Raw genomic sequence first — 26541 nt, 5'->3', positions numbered from 1 at the left:
CTCCCCCTTTTTTCTGTGAGATTTGGACTAAATTGAGGCAAAAAGATGAGCAGAGGGAAAAATAAATGTGAGCCAAGTGACTTCAGAAAACTCTCTCAGCAGAGAATCTAAAGATGCAAACTCGTCATGAAAAGCATAGACGTTGCTACAGTTTAGAACTTCACCAAATTGTCTGAAGTAATCACATAAAAGAGAAATACCCCTGAAGACTGTCATCTTGGAAAAAACGTTAAAAACCTTTGTGAGTTCTTTAGGGCCAGTGCAAGAGTTACTGTAGAAGTTTTTGTTTAGCAATGAAACAATGGGAAAAATAACCGGTTGTAGCCTAGAGCTACCTTTGGTGGCTTGAAATCAGCCACGGTGAGAGTCTTTACACCACAGAAGTCGGCAAATGATGCAAATCAGGGCTTTGCTTGCCTTCTGTTTTTTATGGAGCCAGTTAAGCAGCGCACCATTGAAAACTCTGCCCAGGGGTTAACACAGCCCTTAGAACCTGTGACAAAGATGTTCGAATATGGCTTTGCAAGGAAGACTTTGGGGAATAATGAGTATTCCTTCCATAAGCATACTTCTTGTGGGGACTTCTAATACTCATCTTGTTAAGATTGTTTTATTTCTCTAGGAATTCGGATTTCATTGAATCCTTATTAGAAAGGATTTCTCTAAAATATGGCTCCTGTTTCACCTTTATTAAAAGCTAAAAGAATGGAGATAAAATATATATGGGACAGGAAGCCCTCATGGTTTCTAGGAAGCAGAAGTGGTATCCCAGGATAAACTACAGTCATTGGAAAGGAGTCAAAGCCAGAGACACCAGACCTCCCCCTTTTTTTTTTGTGAATGACGGTGTTAAAGAATGTAACCCCTCTTAACTTCTCTACACCCCGTACATACAAATTGCTTATACTGATACAACCCTCAATGGTAACTCACTTCACACATCCATTTTCTTTCTTGTTATCACCAAGATTAACCAGCATGTTGGGGCAATATTCTGCATTTATCTAACCTTTTCACTCAGGCCACAGTGATACAACAGCACAGGTTTATGTACCTCACACGTCAGATCCTATCAAGAGACTTGGTAGTGACAGTTTGATAAGGACACCATAGTTTATTGAACTTGTTCTAAAAACAACAGCAGCAAACCACTTATCTCCTCACACTTTTTTAATGACCTTGTTCTATGGTGTCCCTGTTTTTAGATGCAGCAGATGTATTACTGCCTGCATGGCCTCGGAGCATCCAGAGAGCTGCGGGCATGTGATAATGTGCGTTTTGATATTATACCATTAAGAATTCTAGAGATCTGCATTTCTTCAGTTACCTATTGAGAAAGGGGAGGTCTAGAGTTAATTTTAACTTTCACCTTGCCATCGGCTTCAACCAATGTGAAAAAAAATGGCTTGTCAGGAAAATGAGGAAAAAAAAATTGCTGGGAGTTGCTTTTCTCTCTGCTCTCCACAATGTCCAGCATCACCAAAGACAGTGAACAAGAAGGCTACCAGACTTCACTGTTTCAGGACAACACATCCCTAGAGGATGCACATAGAGAAAAATAAGCCCAAATAAATGTAAAACTAGAATGAACTATAAAGGCTAATTCTTACATATTTTCTTTTTTCTTTGAATTCATTTTTTTCTTTTTTTTTGCAATTCACATGGCCCAAACATGTTCCTGTGACATTTCCAAAGATTTTACTATAAGCACATTTAATATCATATATAACAGTTTAACCATGTTCTTAAGCTTTTAAAAATTGCTATTGTTATTATTTGGTTAAATTCAAAGTCAGTTTTATTATCATGGTGAAATTCTGATTAGATTCTAATCTCTGTAGAATTTCAGATCTTTCTGCTCCTTGCAGTTAAAGCAACATAAGGAGCACTCAGCCAACCTGTTTTAATTTTGTCATTCAGTTATCTTTTTCAACCTATAAATACTAGTCTTCCAGTTGTGCCCTAGAGACCTGTGGTTCCGTCTGTTTTGTAGACAAAACCACACTGTTTTAAGTGGATACAGTCTTGGAGGAATGATAGAGAGAACCTATGGGGTATTTCAATACAAACAGATCTAGTAGTAATACTTTTCAACAGTAACCAACAGAGACTTTGTGAGTTGAGAAAAGAGCCTTTTGCTTTGTGAACCTCTGTAATACAACTATTACAGCGATGAGGGAAAGACAGGGCACATTTCCAAACACGGGCTTATTTTTTGGTGACTTTGCATCTATTTCCCAGAAAACTTTTATCATATCCCTCTCCTCTTTGAAACTTTCTCCTACTTCTGAAGCAAAAAAGAAAGGGATCATCCTTCTGTCTTCTCACCCCAGGTTCTAGATATGGTCATAAAGAATAAACTATGAAATATGCCAGGCATATCAAAATGTATAGAGAAAAATATAGCGAGGACTGACTACCCAACATCTATCTTAAGAGATCAAACATTACAAACATAAATGAAGCTCCCTGTGTATTCCTTTTGCCTCCTTAGAGGTAAACACTGTTTTTTGTTTTTATACTTTTGCTACATGTGTACATCGATAAACAGTATATAATCGTGAGTTGCACATTTTAAATTTGTATTTGGGAGGTTTCCTTTTCCTCACATTATTTTTAAGAGAAACTAATATACAGAGGTCTGGTTTATTGATCTTTACCACTTACAAAGTATTCCACAGCATGGATATACAATAACTTATTTATCTAGTCTTTGGTTGATACTTCAATGTATATTTAGTACAGTTCCCTTGAGCAGTGTAGGAGAATTTCTTTAGGGGGCGGACCTAGGATTTGAAATTTTGGATCACTGGATATGAACATTTTAAACTTCACTAGATATTGCTGGTCTCAAAGATTGGATCACCAGCAGTGAAGCTGGCAGGTTGTTTAACAAGCTCTCTATGATCAAAGTTTCAGATTCAGTCTAGATGGGGTTAGTGGTGGTGGCTAGTATGGCAAGAATTTGCTTTTCTAACGTGGCCATAAGTGAGGCTGCTGCTGCTACAGTTGTAGTGTCTGGAACTATGTTGTGAGAGAAACTGCTGTAAAGAAAGCCTGCGTGTGCATGCCAACTCACTTCAGTCGTGTCCGACTCTTTGCAACCCCATGGACTGTAGCCTGCCAGGCTCCTCTGTCCATGGAAAACCATGCAAGAATACTGGAGTGAGTTGCCATGCCCTCCTCCAAGGGATCTTCCCGACCCAGGGATTGAACCCGCATCTCTACATCTCCTGCGTTGGCAGGCACGTTCTTTATTACTATCGCCACCTGGTAGCTTCATAAAGAAAGCCTATTGGGTTCCACGTCAAAAGAGAGAACTGATGAGACACTATCTGAAAATATGTAGCTGGTAAGGTTTTATTAGGTAACCGAGAGTTAACCTGTGATAATAATTTTGGCATTCAGATTCTAGAAGACATTGACTAAATAGTATAGAGAATATATAGTAAATAGTCAGCATGACTGATTGTCATAAAAGGCTAAATTCTTAATGAGTTCTGTTGCCAGGATGGGACCTCTGTACATGCTCCTGCTGTTGCTGTGCTGAGAAGGGCAGGTAGATAGTGTCAGGCCATGGTGTGCATGCAGTAAGCTTGGCTTATATTACTTAGTGTGGTCGTGTCTTGACTGCATTCATTAAACCTACGTACTGACCTAGATGCAGGTGTCAACATTCACTTAGGGGTTTCTGAAGATTTAAGGCTATTAAGTCTTACTGACTTGGCTATTTTTAGGTATTTATATGCAAAACAAACCTATCAATCTTTATATTACATAATTTAAGAATTATATTTCAAAGATAGTAGAATGCCAAGGAGGTTTCCCTTAAATATTCTTCCTGTAAAACTTCTTATAAAAAATCTTGAAAACAAAGGCTTCACAGATTTTAGGGTAAAAAGATACAAACAGGCTTGCACAGTCTGCAAATAGTTAATATGTAAACTGGAAGGAAAGTGATTTTATTTCAGATTTAGCAATACAAAAGGTCAATTAGAAAAAAGAAAAAAACATGTACCAGTAACCAAAAGCATTTGCTTACATCATTCCACAATTTACATAACAAGATAACTGCTTTTCAAAACCAGACAACAGGTTCAAAAATACTTCTTTTCACACCCTTAAGTGATGCTGTTGGGAACAATGGCTGTTATAAGGCCATTTATTGTGGGCACATTTCCAGCGAGTTCTGGTTATCATTACTCTCATTTTATCTTCTTTCTTTTTTCTCTCTCATCAGCTTTTTGCTTTCTTCCCTTCTCCTTTTATTCACTGGATTCCGAGGATCATAGATTTCAAATGTGTCTGAGTCTTGCATGCTTGCATCTTTCACTTTTCTGCTTTTATCTTCAAACTGAAGTACATGCGACATCCTAAAGTGGGAGAGAGATGGTTCACTGATTTTGGCATAGGAACTGAAAGAAGTTCTACACTACACTTGTCTTGGCATAATGGACCAAAAGGCTACAAAACACCAAGATGGGTTTATTGTTTACTGGTGCTTATACCACATGGAAACCAACTTCTCAGAAAACACTTAAATTTGAAAAACATGTCTGGAGTTTGTTTTGTTGGTTTGTATTTCTAGTAGTGAGTCTCTGTGCTTCAGACTTCACTTGAGGTTCCTTCTCTGATGGGAGGTTAAAAGAGTTCTACCCAGAAGTCTTCCTTCAACTAAACTCAGAGAACATTCTGTCAGCTTCCTTTAAAGAGCACACTCAGTGAGCCAGACTGAGCCAGGTTGCAAAGCAAAACCCTGACAGTAAACCAATCCTATCTGATTTGTTTTGTTTGCAGTAGTTAAATGGGTCAAGTAGGGAATGTGTTCAGAAAATTCCTGTTCAAATGGTGTTATGACTCCCTTTTCTGGGGAGTTGCTGAGTTTTAAAAAAAAATTGTACAAAAAGAAACTGAGCTTTGGGCACAGATCCATGAATTAATTTCCTCCTCTTACTGTTGATTACAACAAATCTAACCACCCTGCTTCCCTACTTTATCAAATGCTTACTGGTCTTAAGGTATCAACATGTGCTTGAATCCTAAGTGGTCATAAGCTGGCTATGCTTAGCGGCACAGAAATGTGTAAGTGATTAGCTCTGCCCCCATTAGGAGGTGTTGGGAATAAATAGGGAAGTCCCAAAACCAGATTCTAGGGCAACTGAATAAATTTGGAAAGAAAAAAGTTCAGTCTTTTGATATATAAGTAAAACTACTAAGGCTTCTTTTTCTCACTAGATATTTAAGCAATTTTTAAAACAGGAGTACCCAGCACTTTCCTTTATCATAGCAGATATGGCTAAATTGCCTAAAGGATTAACACTCCCCACATGTCAGCTGTAACTTTCAGATGAAACCCAAATATTATAGTAATTTCTTTTTCCCTCTATAAGCAGAGATTGGGCAATAGGTACTAGCAGAAATTCCCACACCCTTTCTTTCTGCAGTACCACAAATGCTGGGTGAAGTTTACTTGTGTTAAGAATTCCCATGAATATACTTAGATTTTTAAAGAATTCTAAAAAGATTTTGTGAGCGAAATGAAATGTTACAATATTAGTGATACTACAATTGTAAAGAATTCAGTAGGGTTGACTGTCACGAGTTGACAAGCTATGTATTACCACCATCCCCACCCTCTTCTTTTCCAGAAAAGCTTATTAGAACACAATGAGTACAAGTAATATTATTATATGGATGACCTGCTGCTGCTGCTGCTGCTAAGTCGCTTCAGTCGTGTCCGACTCTGTGCGACCCCATAGACGGCAGCCACCAGGCTCCGCCGTCCCTGGGATTCTCCAGGCAAGAATACTGGAGTGGGTTGCCATTTCCTTCTCCAGTGCATGAAAGGGAAAAGTGAAAGTGAAGTCGCTCAGTCGTGTCCGACTCTTAGCGACCCCATGGACTGCAGCCTACCAGGCTCCTCCATCCATGGGATTTTCCAGGCAAGAGTACTGGAGTGGGGTGCCATTGCCTTCTCCGATATGGATGACCTAGAGTCTAATTTACTAACTGAAGTAAAGCACATTTGCCTTTCTGTACTTTATTATTAATATATTATTTGCATTAGATTTCGTAACAGTATCACACATGAGAACTGCTGACTTTTTATACTTTCATGGCTTTAACCTTGGAAGCAGCCTTATTTAGAAAGTGCATTATAGGATTATTGCTTATTAGATGGAATCCTCCGAGTATGATTTTCTTATGCTTTCAATGTTCTACACTCTTTAAGTATTAGCATCTGAGAATAAAACAATCCTCAACTCCCAGCAAAAGGCAATTACTCTCTAGCCATGGTAGCAAGGGACCATTAGAACCAGACTGAATCGATGAAACAGGATTTAATCAATTAACGATGGCCTGCGTAGGCCAAAATGATCAGTGGTAACTCATTTCAGTAAATATACCTCTGAAAGCCAAAAAATCAGTGACAGCCTCATGCTTTTGAAAGTTGGCCAGTCAGTGGCAGAAACACACCAGTGAACATGCTTCGGAAAGCCAGCCAATCAATCACCAGCAGTCTCTCCTTAATGGTGGTGCTTCAGAGGCTGTTATCAACCCTGAGACAATCCCTAGCCCCAAAACTCTGCATAAGGTTTGCAACCTGCTTTGCTCAGAGACTGTGCCTAAAAGCAAGCTCTTTCTTACTTAATATGCTTTTTCCCCCGAGATGCTGAGAGGTAGTCTTTCTTTTTCTCTGATGCTCCTTACAGTCTATGCAGCATTCCCTACAGAGTGTGCTCTTCAGAAACTGCAAGTGTATCACCAGTGATGAGGACCAAGTTTAGAAGTGTGGCAAGACTGGCCTGTTAAAGGTCCTCAACACACGTTGGGGGGAACCCAGACCCTAGCACTGTATTTTGGTAAGTGGGCAGCAGCTTTCCAAATGACTTGTGCTGAGGCTAAGCCCAAACCAGAAAATAGCTGGAATCATATTCCCTTTAAAACAATTTTATTCGATACTCCTATATTAATATAAAAATACAAACCCCACTATCCTAGTTAACTTAATACCTTTCCATGTACACATTCTTCTATTTTAAAAATTAGTCCTTTCTCTGCCCCAAAAGACAGATGGTTTTTTTTTTTTTTTTTTGGTAATATCCACTTCTAGTAGGGGCTGTCCATGTTTCAAAAATGACTTTATCAGAATTTGTCAAATAAAACCATTAAAAGGCACCCTCCTTTCTATGTCATGAGAGAATCTTACAACTACTGGATTTAGTTGGCTTTGGTGTTAAGAAATAAAATCTAGACATGTGAGTAATAGCACAAAAGTCCACAAAAAGAAACAGATTTTCCTACAAATCTGAAAAAAGCAGAAAGCTGTAAATTAAAGTAGCTGTCATTTTCAACTGTTTGTTTCATACTCCACTGCACTAAACAAGTCCAACATTTTGATTAATAACAAACCTAAACCCAAAGGAAAGAAGGGGCTATCAGCTTACAAACTACTTCAGCTTTAATATCATACTACTTAGCACGGCTGGTTACTCAGCAATAATACTTAATTTTTAATCAAAATAAAAACATAATCAAAATACTTCACCCATTTATCTTTCAACATGCTTTGGTCACTTCATTTTAAAAAGCAAAACAAAACAGTTATTATGACTTTCAGCATAATAAACTCCTGACCTGTGTGCCTTCATAAATCACAGACTGCATGAATTGAAAGCATGCCCACATTTTACAGTCTCCTATGAGAATACACACGCAGACTTATTATACAGACTTAATTCAAGTACATAAGGTCTGATAGTTTATAACCCTGTATGTACTAATAACTCAATACTATCCACTCTGTGGCTGGTCATAGAATTGGGCCAACAAGAACAGTGAAGTTTTTGGAATTACACACATCATTTACATGTGCAAATTTTAGAACTTGTTCAGCTGAAGGCAAAGACAAATATTTAGTTCTCATTAATTGAAAATTTTACATAAGATCAGATTCTCGAGTAAGAATATTGACTTTGGTTATAGAAATGTGGAGGTTTTCCATTTCCACAGAGGCTGCGTCTGACAGGTGTATGGTCAGGCTGGGCCCTGCTTTACCACATGACCCGTCTTCCCGCTCAGTAGAGCCTCAACAGTAACCACTACATGTGCGCCCCCCTGTCCCAGGTAGTGACTGTCTAGCGCTGAGAGCAGAACCACTCCACCGAGCGAGGCTGTCAAAGGGGAGCATCTTGCCCCCTTAGCGACTGTTAACCTGAGGGGCTGGCAGAGACTTGCTCCTCTGCTGGTTCTCCTGGTAACTGGTGAGCCAGTCTGATATCAATTTACCCTGTAACTGGTAACCTCCTTCTCCCCCTTGGTAGCTAAGACTGCTGCTGCCTCCTGCCTGCCTTCTGCCTGTGGGGTGGGGTGTCGCTCCAGGACCTTCTGCCTCTGACTTGTAAGATTCCCTAAACAATGGGTCTCGGATGACTCTGTCACAGTTTCCAGGTTCTTTCTTTGGTCTCACCGGTGGGCAACTACAAGGCTCATAGGCCAGTGGGGTGCAGCCCACAAACAGGTAAGTTTATTTTTCTTTTTTGTATGAGACTGTGTGGAATTATAAACAGAAGTAAGCAAGTGATTTTTCAAAAGGGACCTGGACCCTGACCAAACTGACATCTGTTTTTAAAACCTCTTATATAATTGTGAACTAGATTGAGATGTGACAGCAGTTCATATTCATTGGGAAAACAAGAGAGGTCCTTATTCTCAGGCATATAGTAAGTAGTATTACAATACAGAATTCCAATAGTCATAACTCATTTCTGACTGAAATGCATTTAAGTTATGTTTAATATAATGTAAACAGCTATCTTTTTCATCACCAATTCTATAAACCACTCTTTCCCATTACCAAGTCTCCCTAACATAGGAACTTGCCACCCAACCCTGAGATTGTTGTAGGTGTCGATACTATTTCTCCTTCTTCTAACCTCCAAAGGTTCTAAAAGAATCTTTTTCTTTTTAAATTTATTTATCTATTTTTTACTTTACAGTATTAGTTTTGCCATACATTGACATGAATCCGCCATGGGTGTACATGTGTTCCCCATCCAGAACCCCCCTCCCACCTCCCTCCCCATCCCATCCCTCTGGGTCATCCCGGTGCACCAGCCCCGAGCACCCTGTCTCATGCATCGAACCTGGACTGGCGATTCGTTTCACATATGATAATTTACATGCTTCAGTGCCATTCTCCCAAACCATCCCACCCTCACCTTCTCCCAGAGTCCAAAAGACTGTTCTATACATCTGTGTCTCTTTTGCTGTCTCACATACAGGGTTATCTTTACCGATTTACTAAATTCCATATATATATGCGTTAGTATACTGTATTGGTGTTTTTCTTTCTGGCTTACTTCACTCTGTATAATAGGCTCCAGTTTCATCCACCTCATTAGAACTGATTCGAATGTATTCTTTTTAATGGCTGAGTAATATTCCATTGTGTATATGTACCACAGCTTCCTTATCCATTCGTCTGCTGATGGACATCTAGGTTGCTTCCATGTCCTGGCTATTGTAAACAGTGCTGTGATGAACATTGGGGTACACGTGTCTCTTTCAGTTCTGGTTTCCTCAGTGTGTATGCCCAGCAGTGGGATTGCTGGGTCATATGGCAGTTCTATTTCCAGTTTTTTAAGGAATCTCCACACTGTTCTCCATAGTGGCTGTACTAGTTTGCATTCCGACCAACAGTGTAAGAGGGTTCCGTCTTCTCCACACCCTCTCCAGCATTTATTGCTTATAGACTTGTGGATAGCAGCCATTCTGACTGGCGTGAAATGGTACCTCACTGTGGTTTTGAGTTGCATTTCTCTGATAATGAGTGATGTTGAGCATCTTTTCATGTATTTGTTAGCCATCTGTATGTCTTCTTTGGAGAAATGTCTGTTTAGTTCTTTGGCTCACTTTTTGATTGGGTCGTTTATTTTTCTGGAATTGAGCTGCAGGAGTTACTTGTATATTTTTGAGGTTGTTTGTTGCTTTGTTTGCTATTATTTTCTTTTATTTTATTTAAAATAATCTTTCTTATGTTGTTGTTTAGTCACTAAGTCATGTCCAACTTTTTTGTGATTCCATGGACTATAGCCTGCCAGGCTCCTCTGTCCATGGGATTTCCCAGGCAAGAATACTGGAGTGAGTAACCATTTCCTTCTACAGAGGATCTTCCCAATCTAGGGATCCAACCCATGTCTCCTGCATTGCAGGTAGATTCTTTACTGCTGAGCCACCAGGGAAGCCCTAATCTTTCTTATACATTTTCTTTATAGTATATCCTTTGACCAGAAACTATCAGCTATTGGATTCCACTGAAATACTTCAGCCTGACCCTTAAAACCCTTTGACAATGGGATCTTCCTATCTCACCAACTTTATTTTGTTTCTTTCATCAACTTTCACCATTTTGTAATTGCCCATTTACTTAAGTTTGAACATCAGTTATTTCAGACAGTTTGTCTTTTTCACAGCTAAGTTCTCTGTGCTGAGAATCAAAGCCTTTAGACCCTCTGTACTGGTCAGGCCCTCTGGCTGTACCTAGCTGGTTTGCTAAACTAACACTTAACCTCCTTTCATGGGCAGGGACTGTTTTTTATTTCTATGATAAACTTCTAAATGTCTAACAGGTTCTGCAGAAAGTCTGGGGCTCCGCACAGGCCCACCCTTTTGTGACCTCTCATAGCTCAGCTCACATTGATTGCTGCTTTTCCACTGCTCTCAGATCAGTGATGGCTAGTTGTTTTTATTCCCTGCAGACTGTGGTGGGAGCGTGTCTTACGTTCTTTCCCATTTCCTGTGGTATGGTACCTAATGTAGAACTAGACAAGATTTCTTTTAAAACAGTGCTCCTCAAAGTCTAATCCCAGAGTTCTGCAACAAACATAGGTTGCACATTACAATCACTTGGGCAGTTTTTAAAACTATCAATGCCAGGCCTCATCATCGCAGGATGGGGCCCCAGCCTCAGTAATCCAAAAATTTTTTTCCTGGTGATTTAAAAATACAGCCAATGTTAAGACCACAGCATTAAGTTTAAGAACCTTTACTTGTTCAGATTGATTGATTTCATCAGCCATTTGTTCTGGTCCCTTCAGAGAACATTAAGAACAGCTGGTTCCTAATGACAAACTACTCACATAGTTAAAGAATCTTAAGTGACTTTTGAGCCTATTTTAACTGAATAATCTCAAGTGTATCATCCATTTCTTAAATACAGTATGAGGAAAAGGCAAGGAGCTACGCTGAATTATTCATTCAACAAACACTGGAGCCTTTTTATGTGTGAGACCTCATGTCAGACACCAGGGAAATAAAGCCGAACGTGACCCAGGCCCTGCTCTCCTGAGGTAAGCAGCCTGTTAGGGGAGATGAACATACTGGCTCCGCAACAGATGTACATTTGAGAACTGTTTGCAGAGTGTGAGGCAACAGGAAGAAGAGCATCCTCTTACATAGCAGCCTATGAAGAGCTTTCACGTGTCTGGTATTATCTTCACAATAACTATATGGAGTAGGCGGGAAATATGTTATTCACCCCACTTAACAGGCAACCTGAGAGATTTGTGGTTAAGAAACTTGTAGCTGATAAGTAGTTGACAAGATGCTTAATTGAATGTCTTTAGAGGTAACAAACGTTCATCTTGTGAAGATGTATTTAACTTGAGGAATAAATCAAAAGTTAATTCAGTGCTAAATCTAGTGAACAGGATAAAAAAAAATCAGATCTAGTAGTGCTTATTTCAGAATACAACGTTTTGAAAAGGCAGCTATAAAGAGACAAGAATGATAATATGTGTAGCTCCCAGGCTGGCCTTTAATGCAATTAGAAGAGAAGTTCCCAAAATGTCTTGAGCCATATGAAAGCCTCTTTGGGAAAAGGCACTTCTCTGTGAGGTGAACATTTTTTTTTTTTTTAAAGGGGGCAGTTAATTTTCACTGTAAGTTTTTATGCCTTTATTGCCTTTACTCACTGTTCTCTGGAATTAGTCCCAATTTCTCCACAATCCTCCTAAAATGAGGACCTCCATTCAGCTGGAGGTCCAAGAGGAGCAGAGCCAAGGGCCCCGCCTGACCCTGAGAGCGTGGATGTCTGCAGTGCCGCAGGCCTGGCTAACTCTGTAGGGTGGATGTCTGGCAGTCTCCTCTCAGCCATCCAAATTACTAAGGAGTGCCTTGTGACTGATGATATCCAGGAGGTCTTTTCTGTTACGTATGTGTATATATATACACACACATATGTATATATATGTGTGTATATATATATTTTTCAAAAATTCAGATTTAGCCATGAAAACTGCCCTGTTCCCACTGTCTGAACAATGAAACCCAAATTTCTTATGTAGCCTCTATGACCCAGCTTTTGTTCCTCTCTCTAAGCTACTATGTCGTCTTCACATCTTATCCAGACATCCCAAATTACTTGCTATTCCTCTGTAGAACCTGCTCTCTCCTGCCTCCTTGCTACCTCTGTATGGTGATATACTTCTCTCCTTGCTTCAGCTGAGGTATCATCCCCTCTGGGAACCAGTCCATAATTCCTCTCCTGCTCTTTTTCAGGAGGGTTAAGGTCCTCTCCCGTACCTATCTTTAGTTCACCCTCCCTCACTAGGCTGAAGATGGCTAGCTCTATTTTATTGACTTCTGTACTAGCATGGTCACCAAGGCTTGACAAGAAGGATGCCCTCAATAAATGCTAAATAAACACATGTTTCTGGATAGCCAGTAACCTCTAAAAACCTGGCTTTATTCACCTTTCTCCTTGAGGGTTAAAAGGTACTTCCAAATTATTTAGTAATTACAGGTGACGCTTGAACAACACAGGTTTGAAATGCACAGTCCACTTATATGCAGATTTTTTGCAGATACTTTAGCATTATCTGATCTGTGGTTGGCTGGTTGTGCAGATGTGGAACCACTTATTTAGAGGAACCAGGTATGTGGAGGGCCAACAATAAATTATAAGTGGATTTGCAACTGCGCGAAGGGTGGGTGCCTTAAACCTCCACATTGCTCAAACTGAATGTTTGTAAGCCTTTCACTTTCCAGATTAAGTAACAGTTTCAGAAGGATAGGTGCTAACTCTTCTTTAAATGTTTGATGGAATTCACCTGTGAAGCCATCTGGTCCTGGACTTTTATTGGGAGTTTTAAAACCACAGATTCAGTACTTGCAATTGGTCTGTTCATATTTTCTATTTCTTCCTGGTTTGATCTTTGGAGATTGTTTCTTTCTAAGAATTTGTCCATTTCTTCTAGATTGTCTATTTATTGGCATATAGTTGGTTGTAGTAGTCATTTATGGTCCTTTGTATTACTTTGGTGGTGGTTATAATTTTTTTTCATTTCTAGTTTTGTTCATATGATCCCTCTCCCTTTTTTTCTTGATGAGTCTGGCTAAAGGTTTACCAGTTCTTTTCAAAGAACTGGTTTTTAGTTTTGTTAATCCTTTCTTTTTTTTTTTAGTTTCTACTTATTTCTGCTCTGATCTTTATGATTTATTTCCTTCTACTAACTTTGGGTTTCATTTGCTCTTTTTCTCCTTGCTTTAGGTGTAAGGTTAGGCTGGTTGTTTGGGACTTTTTTTTGGTTCCTAAGGTAAGCTTGTTTTGCTATAAACTTCACTCTTAAAACTGCTCTTGCTGCATCCCATAGGTTTTGGATCACCATGTTTTCATTTGTCTCCAGGTATTTTTTGATTCCCTCTTTGATTTCTTCAATGATCCATTGGTTGTTTAATAGGATATTGCTTAGCTTCCACATGTTTGCATTTTTTTTTGCAGTTATTTCCTTATATAGTTGATTTCTAATATCATTGTAGTCAGAAAAGCTGCTTTATGATTTAAAGTTTCTTAAATTTTGACAGTTTCCAGGGATACTGGTTGGATATTTTGTAGGAAGTCCCATCACTGAAATTTGTCTGATTCATCCCATGATAAGACTGGGCTTTGAGTTACTGGGATAAAAAGACCAAGATGTAAAGTGCAATTATCATTACATCGTATCAAGGGTACATACTATCAACATGATTTATAATGCTGATGTTGACCATGACCATATTGCTGAGGTAGTACTTGTCAAATTTCTCCACTGTAAAGTTAATCTTTTTTCTTTTCCTGCTTTCTATGTTGAGTTCTTTGGAAGCAAGCTCACTGTATGCAGTCCACACTAAGGAGTGAAGAGTTATATTTCCCTACTCTTTTTATGAAAATTTTTGTTTTCTAACTTGTTATTTCAGAAAAATGATTGATTTTTGTGTATTTTTTATATCTGGTGATAATACTGATTGCTTAGGACTGCTGGTAGATAGCTTTGGATTTTCTAGATCTGCAAGTAACTTGTTTTCCTCCATTTCATTTTACAGATAAGCAATTGAAGAAAAGCTATTGAGATTATTTACCAACCTGAAGCCTGATTTCCAGTTCATGCCTAGAAATTTGTCTCATTATGTCCAATACTTTTACAAGTACTTTTGCTTCTATAAAAAAATAGGAGACTAAAATAACTTGTTGAGAATTTAGGTAACTATGCTAACAAAGACTTGGTACTTATTACAACTTTAAGAAAGTACAAGTAGTATAAAAATCGCAAGCTGGTAGATTTGCATCAAATGAATTAAAACTAGTTATATAAGGAATAATGAAATTATCAACCACAGATATCACAAATCTTTTTTCTTTGAGTCTTAGTTCATTTCTGGCACTTAAAAATATAACAGGCATTTTTGTTTAAATATTGACATTTTCTTATGACTTCTCAGTCCATTCAGTTCAGTCACTCAGTCTGAAATAACAAGTTAGAAAACAAGAATTTTAATAAAAAGAGTAGGGAAGTAAACTCTTCACTGCTTGGTGTGGACTGCATATAGTGAATCTGCTTCCAAAGAATTCAACATGGAAAGCAGGAAAAAGAAAAACAAAGATTAACTTACAGTGAAGAAATCTGACACGACTTTGTGACTTTGCGACCCCATGGACTGCAGCACACCAGGCTTCCCTGTCCATCACCAACTCCCAGAGCTTGCTCAAACTCATGTCCATCAAGTCAGCGATGCCACCCAGTCATCTCATCCTCTGTTGTCCCCTTCTCCTCCTGCCCCTAATACTTCCCAGCATCAGGGTCTTTTCCAGTGAGTCATTTCTTCCCATCAGGTGGCCAAAATATTGGCGTTTCAGCTTCAACATCAGTCCTTCCAATGAATATTCAAGACTGATCTCCTTTAGGGTGGACTGGTTGGAGCTCCTTGCAGTCCAAGGGACTCTAAGGAGTCTTCTCCAACACCACAGTTCAAAAGCATCAATTCTTTGGCTCTCAACTTTCTTTATAGTCCAACTCTCACATCCCTACATGACTACTGGAAAAACCAAAGCTTTGACCAAACAGACCTTTGTTGGCCAACAGCAAGATGTAAAGTGCAATTATCATTACATCATATCAAGGGTAAATACGATCAACATGCTTTCTAGAATACATTTAAAAACAGGCAGAGCCGCCGGCCTGAGAGTGAGGGCGCTGCTGAGCCCAGGGCCTGGGATGGCCCGTTGCTGCTGTGGTCCCAGAGCTCCACCCGAGACCTGAGGGAAGCCGTCTGCCCAGAGCAGAAATCCAGCTCCACCCACCAGAACACGGACACAAGCTCCCCCAACCAGGAAGCCTTGAGAAGCCACCTGTCCAACCCCACCCACAGTGAGGAACCTCCACAATAAAGACGAACTTCATACTACCAGAATACAGAAGGGCCACGCCTAACACAGCAATCTAAACAAGATGAAAAGGCAGAGAAATACTCAGCAAGTAAAGGAAAATGAGAAATGCCCACCAAACCAAACAAAAGAGGAGGAGATAGGGAATCTATCTGAAAAAGAATTTAGAATAATGATAATAAAAATGATCCAAAATCTTGAAAGCAAAATGGAGTTACAGATAAATAGCCTGGAGACAAGGATTGATAAGATGCAAGAAATGTTTATCAAGGACTTAGAAGAAATAAAAAGGAGTCAATATAGAATGAATAATGAAATAAAGGAGATAAAAGACACTCTGGAGGGAACCAACAGTAGAATAACGGAGGCAGAAGATAGGATAAGTGAGGTAGAAGATAGAATGATGGAAATAAACGAAGCAGAGAGGAAAAAAGAAAAAAGAATCAAAAGAAATGAGGAAAACCTCAGGGACCTCTGGGACAATATGAAACGCCCCAACATTCGAATCATAGGAGTCCCAGAAGAAGAAGATAAAAGGAAAGGCCATGAAAAAATACTCGAGGAGATAATAGTTGAAAATTTCCCTAAAATGAGGAAAGAAATAGTCACAGAAGTCCAAGAAACCCAGAGAGTTCCAAACAGGATAAACCCAAGGCGAAACACACCAAGACACATGTTAATCAAATTAACAAAGATCAAACACAAAGAACAAATATTAAAAGCAGCAAGGGAAAAGCAACAAATAACAAACAAGGGGATCCCCATAAGGATAACAGCTGATCTTTCAATAGAAACCCTTCAGGCTAGAAGGGAATGGCAGGACATACTTAAAGTAATGAAAGAGAATAATCTACAACCCAGATTACTGTACCCAGCAAGGATCTCATTCAGATATGAAGGAGAATTCAAAAGCTTTACAGACAAGCAAGAGCTGAGGGAATTCAGCACCACCAAACCAGCTCTCCAACAAATGCTAAAGGATCTTCTCTAAACAGGAAACACAGAAAGGATGTTTCAACACGAACTCAAAACAACAAAGTAAATGGCAACGGGATCATACTTATCAATAATTACCTTAAATGTAAATGGGTTGAATGCCCCAACCAAAAGACAAAGGCTTGCTGAATGGATACAAAAACAAGACCCCTATATATGCTGTCTACAAGAGACCCACCTCAAAACTAGGGACACACACAGGCTGAAAGTAAAGGGATGGAAAAACATTTCATGCAAACGGAGACCAAAAGAAAGCAGGAGTCGCAATACTCATTTCAGATAAAATAGACTTTAAAATAAAGGATGTGAAAAGGGACAAAGAAGGACACTACATAAAGATCAAAGGATCAATTCAAGAAGAAGACGTAACAATCATAAATATATATGCACCCAACATAGGAGCACCACAGTATATAAGGCAAATACTAACAAGTATGAAAGGGGAAATTAACAATAACACAATAATAGTGGGAGACTTTAATACTCCACTCACGCATATGGATAGATCAACTAAACAGAAAATTAACAAGGAAACACAAACTTTAAATGATACAATAGACAAATTAGATTTAATTGATATTTACAGGACTTTCCACCCCAAAACAATCAATTTTACCTTTTTCTCAAGTGCACATGGAACTTTCTCCAGGATAGATCACATCCTGGGCCATAAATCTAGCCTTGGTAAATTCAAAAAAATTGAAATCATCCGAGCCATCTTCTCTGACCACAATGCAGTAAGATTAGACCTCAATTACAGGAAAAAAACTATTAAAAATTCCAACATATGGAGGCTAAATAACACGCTTCTGAATAACCAACAAATCACAGAAGAAATCAAAAAAGAAATCAAATTATGCATAGAAACGAATGAAAATGAAAACACAACAACCCAAAACCTATGGGACACTGTAAAAGCAATACTAAGGGGAAGGTTCATAGCAATACAGGCGTACCTCAAGAAACAAGAAAAAAATCAAATAAATCAACTAACTCTACACCTAAAGCAACTAGAGAAGGAAGAAATGAAGAACCCCAGGGTCAGTAGAAGGAAAGAAATCTTAAAAATTAGGGCAGAAATAAATGCAAAAGGAACAAAAGAGACCATAGAAAAAATCAACAAAACTAAAAGCTGGTTTTTCGAGAAGATAAACAAAATTGACAAGCCATTAGCCAGACTCATCAAGAAACAAAGGGAGAAGAATCAGATCAACAAAATTAGAAATGAAAATGGAGAGATCACAACAGACTCCACAGAAATACAAGGATCATAAGAGACTACTACCAACAGCTATATGCCAATAAAATGGACAACTTGGAAGAAAGGGACAAATTCTTAGAAAAGTATAACTTTCCAAAACTGAACCAGGAAGAAATAGAAGATCTTAACAGACCCATCACAAGCACGGAAATCGAAACTGTAATCAGAAATCTTCCAGCAAACAAAAGCCCAGGACCAGACGGCTTCACAGCGGAATTCTACCAAAAATTTAGAGAAGAGCTAACACCTATCCTACTCAAACTCTTCCAGAAAATTGCAGAAGATGGTAAACTTCCAAACTCATTCTATGAGGCCACCATCACCCTAATTCCAAAACCAGACAAAGATGTCACAAAAAAGGAAAACTACAGGCCAATATCACTGATGAACATAGATGCAAAAATCCTTAATAAAATTCTAGCAAACAGAATCCAACATCATATTAAAAAGATCATACATCATGACCAAGTGGGCTTTATCCCAGGAATGCAAGGTTTTTTTAACATCCGCAAATCAATCAATGTAATACACCACATTAACAAATTGAAAGAAAAAAACCATATGGTTATCTCAATAGATGCAGAAAAAGCCTTTGACAAAATTCAGCATCCATTTATGATAAAAACCCTCCAGAAAGCAGCAATAGAAGGAACATACCTCAACATAATAAAAGCTATATATGACAAACCCACAGCAAACATTATCCTCAATGGTGAAAAATTGAAAGCATTTCCCCTAAAGTCAGGAACAAGGCAAGGATGCCCACTTTCACCACTACTATTCAACATAGTTTTGGAAGTTTTGGCCACAGCAATCAGAGCTGAAAAAGAAATAAAAGGAATACAGATAGGAAAAGAAGAAGTAAAACTCTCACTGTTTGCAGATGACATGATCCTCTACATAGAAAACCCTAAAGACTCTACTAGAAAATTACTAGAGTTAATCAATGAATATAGTAAAGTTGCAGGATATAAAATTAACACACAGAAATCCCTTGCATTCCTATACTCCAATAATGAGAAAACAGAAAGAGAAATTAAGGAAACAATACCATTCACCATTGCAACAAAAAGAATAAAATACGTAGGAATATATCTACCTAAAGAAACAAAAGACTTATATATAGAAAACTATAAAACACTGATGAAAGAAATCAAAGAGGACACAAACAGATGGAGAAATATACCGTGTTCATGGATTGGAAGAATTAATATAGTGAAAATGAGTATACTACCCAAAGCAATCTATAGATTCAATGCAATCCCTATCAAGCTACCAATGGTATTTTTCACAGAACTAGAACAAATCATCTCACAATTTATATGGAAATATAAGAAACCTCGAATAGCCAAAGCAATCTTGAGGAAGAAGAATGGAACTGGAGGAATCAACCTGCCTGACTTCAGGCTCTACTACAAAGCCACAGTCATCAAGACAGTATGGTACTGGCACAAAGATAGAAATATAGATCAATGGAACAAAATAGAAAGCCCAGAGATAAACCCACGCACATATGGACACCTTATCTTCGACAAAGGAGGCAAGAATATACAATGGAGAAAAGACAATCTCTTTAACAAGTGGTGCTGGGAAAACTGGTCAACCACTTGTAAAAGAATGAAACTAGAACACTTCCTAACACCATACACAAAAATAAACTCAAAATGGATTAAAGATCTAAACGTAAGACCAGAAACTATAAAACTCCTAGAGGAAAACATAGGCAAAACACTCTCCGACATAAATCACAGCAGGATCCTCCATGACCCACCTCCCAGAATATTGGAAATAAAAGCAAAAATAAACAAATGGGACCTAATTAAAATTAAAAGCTTTTGCACAACAGAGGAAACTATAAGCAAGGTGAAAAGACAGCCTTCAGAATGGGAGAAAATAATAGCAAACGAAGCAACAGACAAACAATTAATCTCAAAAATATACAAGCAACTCCTGCAGCTGAATTCCAGAAAAATAAACGACCCAATCAAAAAATGGGCCAAAGAACTAAACAGACATTTCTCCAAAGAAGACATACAGATGGCTAACAAACACATGAAAAGATGCTCAACATCACTCATTATTAGAGAAATGCAAATCAAAACCACAATGAGGTATCATTTCACACCAGTCAGAATGGCTGCTATCCAAAAGTCTACAAGCAATAAATGCTGGAGAGGGTGTGGAGAAAAGGGAACCCTCTTACACTGTTGGTGGGAATGCAAACTAGTACAGCCACTATGGAGAACAGTGTGGAGATTCCTTAAAAAACTGGGAATAGAACTGCCATATGACCCAGCAATCCCACTGCTGGGCATATACACCGAGGAAACCAGAATTGAAAGAGACGCGTGTACCCCAATGTTCATCGCAGCACTGTTTACAATAGCCAGGACATGGAAGCAACCTAGATGTCCATCAGCAGACGAATGGATAAGGAAGCTGTGGTACATATACACAATGGAATATTACTCAGCCATTAAAAAAATACATTTGAATCGGTTCTACTGAGATGGATGAAACTGGAGCCCATTATACAGAGTGAAGTAAGCCAGAAAGAAAAACAACAATACAGTATACTAATGCATATATATGGAATTTGAAAGATGGTAACGATAACCCTATATGCGAGACAGAATAAGAGACACAGATGCATAGAACAATTTTATGGACTCTGAGGGAGAAGATGGGGGTGGGACGTTCTGGGAGAATAGCATTGAAACATGTATATTATCATATGTGAAACAGAACACCATTCCATGTTCGATGCATGAGACAAGGGCTCAGGGCCGGGGCAATGGGATGACCCAGAGGGATGGGATGGGGAGGGAGGTGGGTGGGGGGGTCCAGGAAGGGGAACACATGTAAACCCATGGCTGATTCATGTCAATGTATGGCAAAAACTATTACAATATTGTAAAGTAATTAGCCCCCAACTAAAGTAAATAAATTTCTTTCTCTTGAAAAAAAAAAAAAACATTAATTGGATAATACTAATTAGATGATTTCATTTCTGCATTTTTAACTCCAAAATGTAATATTAAAGTTAAAACCTTATGGATTTTTTATTTTTAGGACTTGGCGCCATCACTAGTTACAGATAACTTAGGGCTCGTTTGCACAAATGTTCAAAGCTTCTATAGGGATTAAGAAGTTAAAGGGTTAAAAAGTACCAGTTTTTAAAGTCTCTTTTTTCAATATAAAGTATATAGAGATCATAGTAATTCATAGGAAGAGACAGACAAAACATAAATGAGTCCAGAGACCAAAGTATGTATGTTTAAAAAGAATTCCTGGAAAATGAGGTCACTGGCATTCTTTATGAACAGCAGAGCAGGATGGCACAAGACAGATGACTGAGAAACAGAAAAGACTAAAAAAGCAAGAAAACAAGGAGGAAAAATTGTAAGAAAACTCAAAGAGGAATAGAGAAACAGTGACTAAAGGAAGCATAGAGGAATGCAGATAGAAATGTCCAAAACTCAAGAGTTTGGCAAACCGACATAGGAAGAAAAATAGGAATAAGCAAAATATAGGAAAACAGAACACTAGGTAAACCAAGCAAAGAGAAAAACAGACACTGGCCTTTGAAAAAGAAAACAAAGATGAAAGCCAGTGAGTTTTCTTTTGCTGTTCATTGTTCACATGGGAAAACCTCCTTTGTTCTGAGTTTTGAATGAATGTAAGTATTTCTCCTTTAGAATTTTGAAAAGCTGACTTTAAAAATGTATTTTGTTTCCTTTAGTTAAAATAGAGAAATTTCACAATGTTATAGAGTGCCTTTAATAAATACTGCATATTGTTGAAGCAAATATAAAATATGTAACTTTTTAAATATATTCAGCAACACGGGAATGCAGTTTCTTGGCTTTCTCGTCTAACGTGCTTCACACTCAACAGGACACAGGCGGAAAGATTTAAGACCAGAATAAATCTGTAATATGTATTTTTACACTTGCCATGAGATTTAACCAACTGCTCAGGCAGTAACTTTAAAAAAATTATTTAATTATAGGGTAATTGCTTTACAATATTGTGTTAGCTTCTGCCATACATCAACATGAAACAGCCATAGGTATACATATATGTCCCCTTCCTCTTGAACCTCCTTCCCACCTCCCACCCCATTCCACACCTCTAGGTTGTCACAGAGCATTGGACTTGAGCCCCAGCATTATACAGCAAATTTCCACTGGCTGTCTAATGTTACATGTGGTGATGTGTATGTTTCAATGCTACTCTCTCAGCTCTTCTCACCTTCTCCTGCCCTGCCTTGTGTCCACAAGTCTGTTCTCTATTGTCTTTGTGTCTGTCCAATGCTGCCCTGCAGATAGGTTCATCAGTACCATCTTGCTAGATTCCATAATGTGTGCATATTCAGTTGTGTCTGACTCTTTGTGACCCTTTGGACTACAGCCTCTCAGGCTCCTCTGTCCATGGGATTTTCCAGGCAAGAATATTGGAGAGGGTTGCCATTTCCTTCTCCAGGGGATCTTCCTGACCCAGGGATTGAATCCATGTCTGTCATGTCTCCTGCACTGCAGGCAGATTCATTACCTGCTGAGCCATTCCATATATATATATATATATGCGTTAACATTTCAATATCTTTCTCTTTCTGACTTACTTCACTATGTGGGATCTACATTCATCCACCTCATTAGAACTGACTCAAATGCATTCCTTTTTATGGCTGAGTAATATTTCATTATGTATATATAACACAACTTCTTTATCCATTCCTCTGTCAATGGATATCCAGGTTGCTTCTGAGCACTATTGTAAATAGTACTGCAATGAACACTAGGGTATATGTATCTTTTTCAATTGTGGTTTCCTCAGGGTATATGCCCAGTAGTGGGATTGCTGGATCATGTGGTAGTTCTATCCCTAGCTTTTTAAGGAATCTCCATACTGTTCTCTACAGTGGCTGGATCAATTTGCATTCTCACAAACAGTGCAAGAGGGTTCCCTTTTCTCCACACCCTCTTCAGCATTTGTTGTTTATAGATTTTTTGATGATGGCCATTCTGACCAGTGTGAGGTGATACCTCACTGTAGTTTTGATTTGCATTTTTCTAATAATAAGTGATGTTGAGCATCTTTTCGTGTGTTTTATTAGCCATCTGTATGCCTTCTTTGGAGAAATATCTGTTTAGGTCTTCTGCCCACTTTTTAATTGGGTTGTTTGTTTTTCTGGTATTGAGCTGAATGAGATGCTTGTATATTTTGGAGAATAAACCTTTGTCAGTTGTTTCATTTGCAATTGTTTTCTCCCAATATGAGGGTTGTCTTTTAATCTTGTTTATTGTTTCCTTTGCTGTGCAAAAGCTTTTAAGTTTAATTAGGTCCTATTTGATTATTTTTGTTTTTATTTCCATTACTCTAGGAGATGGGTCATAGAGGATCTTGTTGTGATGTACATTGAAGAGTGTACTGCCTATATTTTCCTCTAAGTTTCTGGCCTTACATTAAAGTCTTTAATTCATTTTGAGTTTATTTTTGTGTATGGTGTTAGGAAGTGTTCTAGCTTCATTCTTTTGCATGTAGCTGCCCAGTTTTCCCAGCACCACTTATTGAAGAGGCTGTCTTTTTCTCCGTTGTATATTCTTGCCTTTGTCAAAGATAAGGTACCTATAGGTGTGTGGGTTTATCTCTGGGATTTCTATCTTGTTCCACTGGTCTATATTTCTGTTTTTGTGCTACTATCATACTGCACTGTCTTGATGACTTTAGCTTTGTAGTATAGTCTGAAGTCAGGAAGGTTGATTCTTCCATTTTTTTTTCTCAAGATTGCTTTGGCTATCTGGGGTCTTTTGTGTTTCCAGATAAACTATAAAAGTTTTTGTTCTAGTTCTAAAATGTCATTGGTAGTTTGATAGAGATTGCACTGAATTTGTAGATTACTTTGGGTAGTATAGCCATTTTCACAATATTGATTCTTCCAAGCCAAGAATATAGTATGTCTCTCCATCTGTTTGTGTCATATTGCCAATAACATTTAATATATGGTCTGTGAACTAATAAAACATTGGGAAGATCGAGTTTCCAACCAAAAAGGCCTGGTAAGCAGCTGCGGTACATGGCTATCTGCCTGTGTCAAGACAATTCCGTGAAAAAAGCAAACTTCTCTAATGTGATAGAAACTTATTTCAGAGCAAAGAGATGAAAGCAGAGTAAATACAGAAAAGTCGTCTTCATCCAGAAGAAAATGGCAGAAAAAGAGGTAACTTCAGGGATTGGACAGAAGGCTTATTACAATTTGAATAATCACCTTTCCAGGGTTAGCAACTCTGACAAAGACTTATTTATAAAGAACCATGTTGAAGGTAATTATAAGCAAGGTGAAAAGACAGCCTTCAGAATGGGAGAAAATAATAGCGAATGAAGCAACGGACAAATAATTAATATCAAAAATATACAAGCACCTCCTGAAGCTCAATTCCAGAAAAATAAACGACCCAATCAAAAAATGGGCCAAAGAACTAAACAGACACTTCTCCAAAGAAGACATACAGATGGCTAACAAACACATGAAAAGATGCTCAACATCACTCATTATCAGAGAAATGCAACTCAAAACCACAGTGAGGTACCATTTCACGCCAGTCAGATGGCTGCTATCCAAAAGTCTACAAGCAGTAAATGCTGGAGAGGGTGTGGAGAAAAGGGAGCCCTATTACACTGTTGGTGGGAATGTAAACTAGTACAACCACTATGGAGAACAGTGTGGAGATTCCTCAAAAAACTGGAAATAGAACTGCCATATGACCCAGCAATCCCACTGCTGGGCATACACACCAAGGAAACCAGAATTGAAAGAGACACGTGTACCCCAATGTTCATTGCAGCACTGTTTACAATAGCCAGGACATGGAAGCAACCTAGATGTCCATCAGCAGACGAATGGATAAGGAAGCTGTGGTATATATACACAATGGAATATTACTCAGCCATTAAAAAGAATACATTTGAATCAGTTCTAATGAGGTGGATGAAACTGGAGCTTATTATACAGAGTGAAGTAAGCCAGAAAGAAAAACACCAATACAGTATACTAACGCATATATATGGAATTTAGTAAATCGGTAAAGATAACCCTGTATGCGAGACAGCAAAAGAGACACAGATGTATAGAACAGTCTTTTGGACTCTGGGAGAAGGTGAGGGTGGGATGGTTTGGGAGAATGGCACTGAAGCATGTAAATTATCATATGTGAAACGAATCACCAGTCCAGGTTCGAGGCATGAGACAGGGTGCTCGGGGCTGGTGCACCGGAATGACCCAGAGGGATGGGATGGGGAGGGAGGTGGGAGGGGGTTCAGAATGGGATTATATGTACACCCATGGCAGATTCATGTCAATGTATGGCAAAACAAATACAATATTGTAAAGTAAAAAAAAAAAGATAAATTAAAAAAAAATTAAAAAAAAAATGAGAACCATGTTGGTCTTCAGCAGCATTATTTATAGTCTTGTATAAAATGAACACTAAATAGGGAACCTGGTCTATAATCATATTCCTTCTCCCTTCATTTTATTACTGCCTTAGAACTTGGCTAAGAGGGAGAAATGGAAGGAAAACATTCACATTACACTGAGCTTTTAATTGTATAATCTCCAAAGTAATGATATACTGCTTCATATTTAAAATGTATTTACCAGTGAAACTCCATGCCCCAATTTCTTCCCAGTATTGGCATCAAGGAAAAAAACCCCAACATTTATGAGGTAGTACTGTTCACTATAAAAATATCAGATCTCAATTTTATCTCAGAATATTAAGAATTACAATAAAAACTAAACACTGTAACTTGTGGGCTAATTAGGTAAAGGTCACAAAAACTGTCAAATATTATAGAAATGCTATAAATTCCAATCATCATCTCAATCTGTTGACAGTAGTCAAATATAGCCAAATTAATTCTTAAAAATATCAGGAACACACTGAATGAGGATAAAATACTTTCTGGAGCACTGATAGTTCCAGAAACCGTGCTAAACCCTTCAAAACCAGTATTTCACTTGATCCACAGATATACCTATCAGGAAGTACTCTTATTATACCCACTTTACACTTTAAGGAACAGGGTAAGAAAGGATATATAATTTGTCCAAGATCACACAGCTAGTAAACTTCCAAAGTTGCATTCAAAATCAGGTCTAACTTCAAACTCCATAATCAACCACTCTATATTTTTAAGAAAAATTACAGATAAATCAGATACTTCTTGTTCAAGTTAACATTTTGAGTAACTTTCTGAATTATAATTCTTCAAATAATATAGGGATTATAATGTTAGGGCCATGAATTTAACATTTTCCATGATCTAAAGATGGTCAGACAATTTTTGATCAAGAATTAAAGTCCTGAAGTCACTTGTTTGACCTAGTTACTACAGTTTGAAACAACACTGCTTTATTAGAAATATGAAAAATATGCATTGTTGAAATACAAAATCACAAACAAGATAATGTTTTTGAAAACAAACAATCAAATTACTGAGTCAAACATGATTGGCTGTTTCTGAAATCTACCACTTCCTAGCTATGAGATCTTGACCAAAATTATGTACCCTTTCT

General features: G+C 38.1%; 1 protein-coding gene and 1 long non-coding RNA gene across 3 annotated transcripts in view; both read right to left on the bottom strand.

Moving 5' to 3' along the window:
* Positions 1-3933: 3933 nt before the first annotated feature.
* Positions 3934-26541, bottom strand: part of CWC27 (CWC27 spliceosome associated cyclophilin) — a 256601-nt gene continuing 233993 nt past the window's right edge. For both annotated transcript variants that reach the window (XM_081518289.1, XM_081518290.1), the window contains one exon: positions 3934-4373. In XM_081518289.1, the coding sequence (XP_081374415.1) occupies positions 4211-4373 (163 nt within the window). In that variant the 3' untranslated portion in view covers positions 3934-4210. The remainder of the gene's footprint in view (positions 4374-26541) is intronic.
* The window catches only part of LOC145516758 (uncharacterized), a 28697-nt gene continuing 14061 nt past the window's right edge, over positions 11906-26541 (bottom strand). Inside the window, exon 3 of the long non-coding RNA XR_014061742.1 lies at positions 11906-13124. This is a non-coding gene — a long non-coding RNA (uncharacterized LOC145516758). The remainder of the gene's footprint in view (positions 13125-26541) is intronic.

Source organism: Giraffa tippelskirchi, chromosome 8 (assembly GCF_054371585.1).
Source record: "Giraffa tippelskirchi isolate mGirTip1 chromosome 8, T2T-mGirTip1v1.2.pri, whole genome shotgun sequence".
Classification (NCBI taxonomy): domain Eukaryota; kingdom Metazoa; phylum Chordata; class Mammalia; order Artiodactyla; family Giraffidae; genus Giraffa; species Giraffa tippelskirchi.
The sequence above is the reverse complement of the archived record's forward strand: the minus strand, read 5'-3'. Positions and strand labels throughout refer to the sequence as shown.